The following is a 10,385-nucleotide window of genomic DNA, read 5'->3' on the forward strand; positions in this document are numbered from 1 at the left end:
TTAGTGTAGTTGTTGTTTTAAACTTGAGTATGAACTTATACAAAATGCAGCAAGATATTTTAAAAAACAGTTTTGTTGATTAAAAAACACTATATCGGATTCATATCGGTATCGGCAGATATCCAAATTTATGATATCGGTATCGGTATCGGACATAAAAAAGTGGTATCGTGCCATCTCTAATTGTAATATGATGTCACATTGGGAAAAATGAAAGGGAAAAGAAGCGGAGGCATAAGGAGAGAAGCCATCACTGAATGAATGAAAGAGTGGATGAAGAAAACTCCAATAAGTGCTGCACTGTGTGAGAGGGCATCTCGGACAGGACCACGATCACCGGCACCAATTGGCAAGAGAAGTTTTTCTGGATCAAAATTAAGGAAATATTGTTCCTGTGTATTCTAAAGCCTGTTAAAGTACTCATTAACTAGTGAGAGAGAGTAGTGGTTTACACATTCATCTAACAAGCAGAAGATCCCTGGCTTGATCCCAGCAGAGACACCAATACCATTACATCAGGCGTCCAAATCTGCCAAATCAAACACGTTGAGCTACTCACTGTGGCACCGTGTGATGAAGGAAATGTCCAAAAGTAATGCTCAATTTATGAAACTTCACATAAACATGTTCAGAACTACTTCTCGCTCTTCTTCAGATACACTGTGTCTGCAGAGGAGAAGTAACATCATCTACACCTACGCAGCGTTGCGGTTCCGTCTGTGCCACAGAGTACGCTTTACAGCAGGATACAGAATATGGACCTGAATCATGCCAGCGAAATGACACCCACAGCTCATCAGAGCTACCAGCTACTGTTATTGTAGGCGTCACAGATAGACTGTAGGCTTTCTGTTGCCATCCACCTTTCATGCAGCGCAGCATAATCAAAATTACAGCAAGCAGAGTTTTGCAGTTTGAAGAAAATATAATCTGATCAAACATTATTCAGCTTTAAATATTGTTCAGCTTTAAAGTTACTGTGCAACTGTGTAATAAAAATGTGCTCACGACTTTGGCCTTGAGAGCGATAAGAAGCGATCGCCTCATCCTGCAGGTGCAAGATATCTGCAAGCGAAGAGACTAGAACACCCAAGGCCGATTTCCTTTTATGGAGTTGTTTTTCTGCTAATGCAGCACTTTCCTCACAACCCCCTCCTGTAAGTTTTAGAGAATATATACCTATCCTCACAGCAAATCTTGGGAATCTCCTGATGTGAGCTGTGTTGAGAGGTTGTCTCTGTCTCAATAAAAGTTCACTGATTCCCCATCTGCTGCAGGTGTCCGGTTGTCTTCATTCTCCGCCAGCCTGGTTAAGTCAATTCCTCCCTAACATCTAAAAGAACCTATTTAATGAAGGAAGACGGGTTCACTTTGTGTTTAATATTATTCTATTGCTGTTGTTGTTTTTTTTGTATCCTTCAATTGGCGTCACGAACAGGATCCGCTCCAGGTCAACTGGAACGGATGGGAGGACATCGGCCGTGGTCTGAGTGAACGGAGTTTGGACAAAAGCTGTGTGCACACAAAAACAAGGTAAGCAGACCTTTTATTTCTGCTATATTGAACATTATAAAAATACTTAGTGTCCAAACTCCTAGTAATTCATAACCAAAATTGTCTGGCTTACTTAAGGCTTGTTGAGAATCAGACAAGTGAATAAGAGATAAGTGAATAAGAAATAAGTGAATAAGTGAATAAAGATAAGAGTGAACTGAGGTCTGACCACGGTTGCAGCCGACGGGTTGCTCTCCGGTGTCGGATAAATACCTCAGTGCAGGTCTGGGACCTTGAAAGGGTTTATTAGTAACGCCTTTCTAAACAAATTAAAAGGTTAAAGGCCTTGAGAATATTTTTTAGTAATATTCTCTAAACTACAGAAGGGTTAGGAAGGCCCAGAGGACTTTATTAGAAAAGATCCTCTAAAACTTAAAAAGGAGAAGTACTGGTTGGAGTCCAAAGGAGGGGTCCCTTTGATCAATAGGAGAAAACGGATCTCTTCTTAAAACCCCGATGATTTTAGTGTTTTAAATGTTTTGATGTTCTGTTTGATATTGGACACACATAAATACACGCTGAATGCTTGCTGTGGAACACTGGGCAGGACAGTTTGGTTCTCCGTTGTTCACAGATTACACAATTAAAGGAACTAGGTTCCTCTTTTGGTTAAAATAATACACCACACATAGAATTTTTTTTTTACACATTTATTACATACATAAGGAGGGTAATGAGTGACTGCAGGTAATGTATGAAGTGTGAATGAGACGTGTGAACAAGGTGACAACCAACTAGCACCCCTATCAGGAAGCTCTAGGCAAGGTTACCCGCCAGACTCCGGTTTGGTAGAAGCTTGGTAACACCTGAAGGGATATTTCAGTGCTGACTCACCTTTAAAGCAGCGCCCCAGCTGTTAGTGCCTAACAGAGGCAGAAACCCAGCTGGCCCAAATTCTCCTTTAAAATCAATAAAAGAACACTCCTCCATTGACAGTAAAATGGATGGAGAATTAGATCGAGAAACTAATGATGATGGTTGGGGTCCCGGTGTTATTCTTAGCACATTGGGAGAACAATTAACATGTGTTGAGACAGTCATCAACTCCACACACCAGCCTAAAGAAGCAAAAAAGCAGAAAGAGTCATTGAGGAAAACAGCTGAAAGGTTAATGAAAGAAAAGGGAAAGGACGAGGGGAGTAGTGGTAACTGGGGAATAATTTGGCAGAATAAGGCTATGCAGGCAAAAGAGAAAGAGGAAGAAGCCAACTCAGCAGCAGCAGGTGCAGGTGTGATGAGCGGGGTGAGACACAGAAAGGAAGCAGATAAGCACGCAGGCCGCAAAGTTAAATTTAATCACTGGGTGTGTTTATGGGAAACTGCAAAACCACACATGAAGAAAAATAGGTCTCAGCCACCTCCCTATTCTGCCTCAACTCCTCCCTCAGCAGGCATATATCCGGTACTTAATATCTCTGGTGGAATAATGACTATTGGAGAAGAACCGCCCGTAGCTCCAACTCCCATAGATACCAAGCATTTTTGCCCAGGAAGCTCCTCTCTGTCGGCGACATCCTCAGCTAGTAGTAGAGCCCCCTCTTCTATGTCCCATTGTTTTGGAACCGGATCTGAGGGCCTAACTGACCCCTTTGCGAGCGCACCATTTGCGGTTCGAATGAACAGACAGGAACCCACTGAACAACAATTAACTGATCAAGAAGCAGCATTACGCAGCTGCTTAAATGAACATAGGTCAGTGGTCCAGGTGAATAATCGTGTTGCGTCAGCCCCTCTTTCCCGGTCCAACCCCTTTGCCAGCACTCCTGTCGCTGTTAAGGGAGATCTGACCGCTACTGCAAAAACTGAGCCTGGCACTTCACCAAATGTCACAGTTACCATGTCTTTGGTGGGCCGTCAGGATCCGGAAACACAGATGAGTTTAGCCCACGTTTCTGCTGACACTGCTACCCCACCAGGCGGGGAAGAAACTGAGGATACTGATGATGAACTCAGTGACCTTAACCATACACCCCCCTCTACCCCTCCCAGTTTAGGATATCAGACTAGATCTAAGGGCCCTGTGCCTCAGCCTCCAGGCATATTTCCCCTGGTCCAGACTAAAGCGCAACGTAGACCAGTGTATCAACCTTATTCATTCGGAGATGTCCAGGCCCTAGTGGACAAACTCCCTGACATAACGGAGGGAGGGAATGCCTGGTTGGCTGGTTTGGATAAATACACAGCTGGACAGGACCTCGCACTGGGAGATTTTAGAGCTATTATAACTAGGTGCACATCCCGATCTCAGGCAGCGGACCTGGAACAAAATGCGGGTACTACCATGCATGAGAACGAGGTGCCACTAATGCAGGCCTTGAGGTTTATTGGACCGGCCCTGCGCAAACAATTCCCACCCAAAAATCAAGGCACCTTACAGAAATTTAAATGGGAGGGAAAGCAAAATCCCACCCATTATCTAAATCAGGCTGTTGAAGACTGGGTGAACCATACAGGTCATCACCCCAGTAGGACTTGTTCACAGAGCATGTGGTTTAGAAGGGCGGTGCTGAGGGGCATTCCGGAGTCAGTAAGCCAGAAAATGGAAGATAATCCTGATTTGCAGGACTGTGACTTTGCAATCTGGAAGAAACATTTGATTTTTAATCTTAACAAAGTGCAGATTAAGTCTGATGATAAAGCGGAGAGCGTCGAAGATTTACAGTTGCAACTGTTGAAGGTTCAGCTGCAGAAAGCTAAAAACGACCTGGGTGGAAAAGGTGACAAGCCTAAAAAGCAGCTTGTGGCCGCTGCGGCTCCCCCTCCTGGTCCAGTTGCCCCTGATTTGTATCCGAACCCATGGCCAACTGATCCACAGCCCCCCCAGTATGGTGCTTATCACTCCCCGGCCCCTTATGGGCAGAGAGGTTCCCCATTTGGAGGAAACAGAGGTGGTTTCAGGGGAAGGGGTCAGATGGGAGGTGGTAGGGGAGGCCAGATGTATGTTTGTTTCCGGTGTGGACAACCTGGACACTGGGCTAAAGCGTGCCCTTTGAACCCGGCTGCTGGAAGAGGCAGGGGAGCCCGTGGTGGGCCCTATCAGCATCCTGGCCACAGAGGTGGACCTCGTGGTGCTTTAGTTGAAGTGCCCCCGGCCCCACAGATGCCTGTGATGGGGTGGGAGTACTACGAGGGTGGTCCCCAGCTATAGGACACCCCACAGACTGCCCAGGACGGTGAAGGGACAACGGCGGACCCTATGCTGTCCATAACTGTAGATAGAAGAAGAAGCAGCTTTTTAGTGGACACTGGAGCTACGTACTCCACCATTAAGGATGTTGCTCGTGAAAGACTTACTGACAGAGTGATTACAGTGGTGGGCATATCTGGGGAACCTAAAACTCTGCCTTACACCGTGCCCCTCCCCACAACGGTTGGAGGTCAGACCTTGCTACACAGCTATGTTTGTTCAAAACAGGCGCCTGTGAATTTACTGGGAAGAGACTTGTTGATTAAATTAGGAGCTACAATACTCTGCTCTTCACAAGGCCTAACTGTGACTCTCCCTACTGGGGTTGTACTTCCCTGCTCTGATGGGCCAGAGGGAGGTGGTCAGTTTCTGCTGCAACCCTCCTCCTGTTTGGCGGACTCTGCTGACATCTACTGGGCATTATTGGAAGTTGAAACACCTGCTGAACCAGGAGTTTGGACTGCTTTTCAGCAATGGCGGCCGTGGCTCTCACTCCTACATCCTTATATCCCTCCCCCTGACCCACCTCATGTTACACTGTTTTATGACAGGCATGACACCACCTGGTACCAGCACATGTTCCAAAAGCAGTGTGAGGGGCGGGCTTGGTCTCTGAACATGTCGTGCATTTTTGCGGCACCGGAGGGAGTGGCAGCAGCGGTTACTTTTACAACAGATCAATTACAGTGGTACATGATGTCTGATGAGGCAGCTCCCCATGTGTCACTGGCCTTACATCCTGGACACCAGGCTAAGGAGCTGGGTGGAATGGTTAAACGTTCCCTTGCGGCCACTGACTGGACACCTACAAAACTCCCACAGGTTTTGTTTTCTCCATCTACCAAGACATACCAAATTTTAAATGATTGCTTTAATTCCTCAACACTGCAACATGGAGTGGTCAGCGGGTCACATGGAAGAGAACACACAGACCACTGTGATGCTGCGCCTTTACTCGACTCTCTTCCAGATTGTTTGTGGTCCCTTGGACCCACAGATGTAGGTTTAGTTGATGTGGAGCCAGTCTCTTTTCAACTGTCATCTGCTACCCCTTTGTGGCAGCCTCAGTACCCACACAGACCGGAGGCTGAGGCTGGGATTGCAGAAACAATTTCTGGTTTGGTCACTGCCGGTGTCTTGGAGCCCTCCTGCTCTAAGTGGAACACGCCCATCCTACCCGTTGAGAAAAAAGGCACGGGGAAGTTCAGAATGGCACATGATTTGAGAAGGATTAATGCCTTACTTGGCACTCCTACTTTGCCTGTGCCTAATCCTTATGTTGCCTTGACCAACCTCCCACCATCTCATGCCTGGTTCACCTGCATTGACTTGGCTAATGCCTTTTTCTGCCTCCCACTTCGCGAGTCACTGCGTGACATTTTCTCATTTACATTTAAAGGCCGACAATGGCGTTACACTCGCTTACCACAGGGATTTGCCCTCTCCCCAGGACTGTTTAATCAGTGTTTGAAAGAACTTTTACAAACCAGCCCACTACCATCTGACTGTATGTTAATACAATATGTGGATGACCTTTTGCTGTCTGCCCCCACGGCTGACATCTGTTTGGAGGCCACCAGAGTGGTACTTCACCACCTGGCCAACACAGGTTTTAAAGTGAGCAAAAACAAACTACAGATTGCAAGAAAACAGGTTTCTTTTCTAGGCCGCATGGTCTCACAGTCCGGTATTTCCTTGTCCCCAGAACACAGGAACTCCATTTTGCACCATCCAAAACCTCTAACTGTAAAAGACATGTTGTCATTTTTGGGCCTGACTGGTTACAGCAGGACCTATGTCCCAGACTATGTTGGCCTTACTTCCCCTTTGCGCGCTTTGGTAAATGAACAAGGCATGAGAAACCTCTCTGCTCCCCTCTCATGGACTACAGAAACAGAACAGGCGTTTATAAAGTTAAAACAACAGCTTTCTGTCGCCTCTGACCTTGCTGTGCCAGATTATGCTTTGCCTTTTCATCTTGATGTTTCTGGAACTGGAACCCACATCAATGGTATCCTGTTCCAGAAAAAAGGGGGAGAGAGAAAAGTGTTGACATATGTAAGCGTAATGCTTGACAACACTGAAAAACGCCACCCACCGTGCACACAACACGTTTCTGGACTTGCAAAAATCATTCAGAAAACAGCACACATAGTGATGAACCACCCACTAAAAATTTTGACATCACACAGTGTGGTGGCCTACGTCTCCTCACAGGCCTTCACACTCACTTCACTCAGGCAGAGACGCCTCAGTACCATTTTGGAAGCACCACACATCACCTACTCACATGAAGGCATAAACATGGCTGATCACATGGGATCAGGGGAACCACATATGTGTGAAGAGGTTGTGCAGGTACAGGAGAAAATCAGGCCAGATTTGCAGGCAGAACCTCTAATGGATGCAGAAAAAGATTGGTTCACAGATGGATGTTGTTTCAGAACTGAAAGTGGAATGTTGAAGGCTGCATGGGCAATAGTGGAACAGACAGACATGAGATGGAAAACAGTGAAGGCAGAGCAGTTGACAGGACAACAGTCTGCACAGAGAGCTGAACTGAGAGCGGTGATTGAAGCCTTAAGGATGGGAAAGGGACAGAAAGTGAATATATACAGTGATTCAGCTTATGCTGTGGGAGCAGTGCATGTGGAGCTCAAGCAGTGGCTAAGAGCTGGTTTTTTGACAGCCAGCGGAAAGCCTATTAAACATGAGATAGAAATGAGGGAATTAGCGGAAGCACTGTTGTTACCTGTTAAGGTGGCAGTGGTAAAATGCAAAGGACACAGTGCCGGATTGGACTTAGTGGCATTAGGTAACAAACAGGCCGACTTAGTAGCTAAGCAGACAGCTGGTTACTTACCCTCCCTGATTATGGTAATGGACCCAGAAGCCACACCCCCTCCAGAAAGACCACCCATACAACTAGGCCTAGCCACAATCAGAGAGTTACAGGACAAAGCCAGCCCCCAGGAAAAATCATTATGGGTAACAAGAGGGGCCACAAACACAGATGTTTGGCGTGGCCCAGATGGAAGGCCCATTCTACCGCCAGGGGTCAGACAGACAGCAATGGAAGAGGCACATGGAGTGGGGCATGTGGGACCTGCACAAATGATGAGGAACTTAGCTGCCTGGTGGCACCCTTATCTAAAAGACATGACAAAATACATGGTTAAAACCTGTAAGGAGTGCAACCAATTTGGAATCAAGCCCGCCTTCAAGCCAATAGCAGGGTACTTCCCCATCCCACTTTGCCCAGGGAAAGAAATAATCATTGATTACACAGACATGGTGGACAGAGTAGGTAGTTACAGGTACCTGCTGGTGGCTGTGGATGCATTTTCAGGTTGGCCAGAAGCCTGGCCGACAGCAAGTGAAAACAGTAGAACTGTGGTGAAGTGTCTGATTAATCATTATATACCACAGCATGGGTTTCCCGAGGTCATAAGGTCGGACAATGGTTCACATTTCAGGAACCACGATCTGCAGAGGGTTGAAGCCGCATTAGGTTTGAAACATAAGTTTGGCTCAGTTTACCACCCCCAATCCCAGGGGAAAGTGGAAAGGATGAATCAAACTCTAAAAACTAAATTGGCTAAAATCTGTGCACAGACCAAATTAGATTGGGTTAAGGCATTGCCTCTTGCATTAATGTCCATAAGATGCTCAGTAAATCAAACCTCTGGTTACACTCCATTTGAGTTGGAGCATGGCAGGCCTTTTCCTGGCCCCTCCTCTCGCCTGTTAATGTCGGATGAAGCTGATTCAGACCTCGATCCGAGGACATATTATAACATGCTCCGCAGTTTTGTTGCCCAGTATTCCTCACAGGTCGCTGAAAGAAACCAGCAAGAGCTGAAAGAGGCGGCTACACCTGGAATGGACTACGTCCTCCTGAAAGTCACAAAGAGAAAGTGGGCTGAGCCTCGCTGGACAGGCCCTTACCGCATAACAGAGCGGACCTCCCACGCTGTCAGGCTCGAAGGGAAAGGTGACACCTGGTTTCATTACACACAGTGCGCTGCTGCCACCGAACCAGGAAGAACCTTGAGAGAGGTGCAGAAGGACCTGTCAGAAGGAGCTGCAACAGCATCACCAACCACTTGAGGGAGCCAAGACTCAACCTACAAGCCGGCTGGTTACAAAAGGGGGTGTTCTTCATACTGAACTAAACATTTTTATTTTTCTATTTTTAACATCTTTTATGACTTTGCTTTTATATTGGCTTGAGTTTTTAAGATTTACATTTTACATTGCAATAGTTTTAACCGCTGAAAGCTCATTTAAAGTTGTGTCACTGATACTTTTTGTTGCTCTTTAACTCCTAGAACACGCCCTTGGCGAGGTGGGGGGAACTGGACCACCTTTCTGTGCCCCATCATCCTCTATTAGAAGACATCCAAGCTAAGTAAACATGTCTTGGCCCTTTCCCCCTGAAATGACAGGCAGGCAAAGATGTTGCGTCTTTGTTTGCTTCCTGGCCCTGGGTCTCATTCCCATTGGCATAATCCTGATCTGTGAAGGGCCCCCGACACTTCTGACACCTTCAAGTTCAAAAGCTTCGCCCCCTCCTGACAGTCCCAATCTGACAAATGTAGCCCCTAGGGTCTTGCCCACCACCTCCTCGCCAACGGATGATGAAAACTCTGATCGTGAGGGTGACGAACATTATCGTCTTTCTCTTGTTTAAATGCTTCTAGAATGGTTGTTTCTCTGTGGTGTTTTGGATTAGGCTTGTTATTAATTGTTTCCCTCACCCACTTCCTCTTGAAGGATATATCTGGTTGAACTGTGTCTGGTCGGGTTGTGAGGGTTAAGCGATGTTCTCAGGGTCTCCGGACTTAAGCCTGAGCGAATGTGTACTCCCACCACTGGATATAAATTGTTTTTTTTCCACACCCCTTCCTCACGTTTTACTATATTCACTTTTGAATGTCCTTAGCAGTTACCGTTCTGGGTTTATTTTACGGTTGATTTATTCTTTCACATTTTCACGTTTATATCTCTCATTATTATAGTATACTCTGTACTCTCCACATTTTTATCATTACTTATGCTTTTTGGTTGCTGGGTTACAGGAACTGTTAATTTTGTGTCACTACCCTGGTTGCACTGACTCGTTGTATCCTTGTGTGCAGGACAGCTGTTACTGCTTTCGTCGGGAACCGAGACTGCTTGCAGCCGACCCCTGGGCAGGGTGGTGCCTGGACTCTTTTCTCCTCATCTGCAATGACAGATAAAGACAAATGATAAGACCCGAGGAGTTTTTCGAGCCAGGCTTCGACACGTCTCTGTGTTCCTTTGAATGTTACTTATTTTTGTGTGTTGACCCATTTAAGATGGGTCAAAAGGGGGATTTGAAGAAAATATAATCTGATCAAACATTATTCAGCTTTAAATATTGTTCAGCTTTAAAGTTACTGTGCAACTGTGTAATAAAAATGTGCTCACGACTTTGGCCTTGAGAGCGATAAGAAGCGATCGCCTCATCCTGCAGGTGCAAGATATCTGCAAGCGAAGAGACTAGAACACCCAAGGCCGATTTCCTTTTATGGAGTTGTTTTTCTGCTAATGCAGCACTTTCCTCACAACCCCCTCCTGTAAGTTTTAGAGAATATATACCTATCCTCACAGCAAATCT

General features: G+C 46.2%; 1 protein-coding gene across 1 annotated transcript; it reads left to right on the forward strand.

The window, feature by feature from the left end:
* Nucleotides 1–919: 919 nt before the first annotated feature.
* On the forward strand, nucleotides 920–4,925 carry LOC146697626 (uncharacterized). The gene is made up of 2 exons (XM_085476449.1): nucleotides 920–1,309; nucleotides 1,439–4,925. Exon 2 carries the CDS (start codon nucleotides 2,495–2,497, stop codon nucleotides 4,700–4,702), a length of 2,208 nt encoding a protein of 735 aa, XP_085332575.1. The 5' UTR covers nucleotides 920–1,309; nucleotides 1,439–2,494; the 3' UTR covers nucleotides 4,703–4,925.
* Nucleotides 4,926–10,385: the final 5,460 nt, after the last annotated feature.

This window comes from Copadichromis virginalis, linkage group LG12 (genome assembly GCF_057382275.1).
Source record: "Copadichromis virginalis isolate Kocher_CV1m ecotype Utaka linkage group LG12, C_Virginalis_male_GT1.1, whole genome shotgun sequence".
NCBI classification, from domain to species: domain Eukaryota; kingdom Metazoa; phylum Chordata; class Actinopteri; order Cichliformes; family Cichlidae; genus Copadichromis; species Copadichromis virginalis.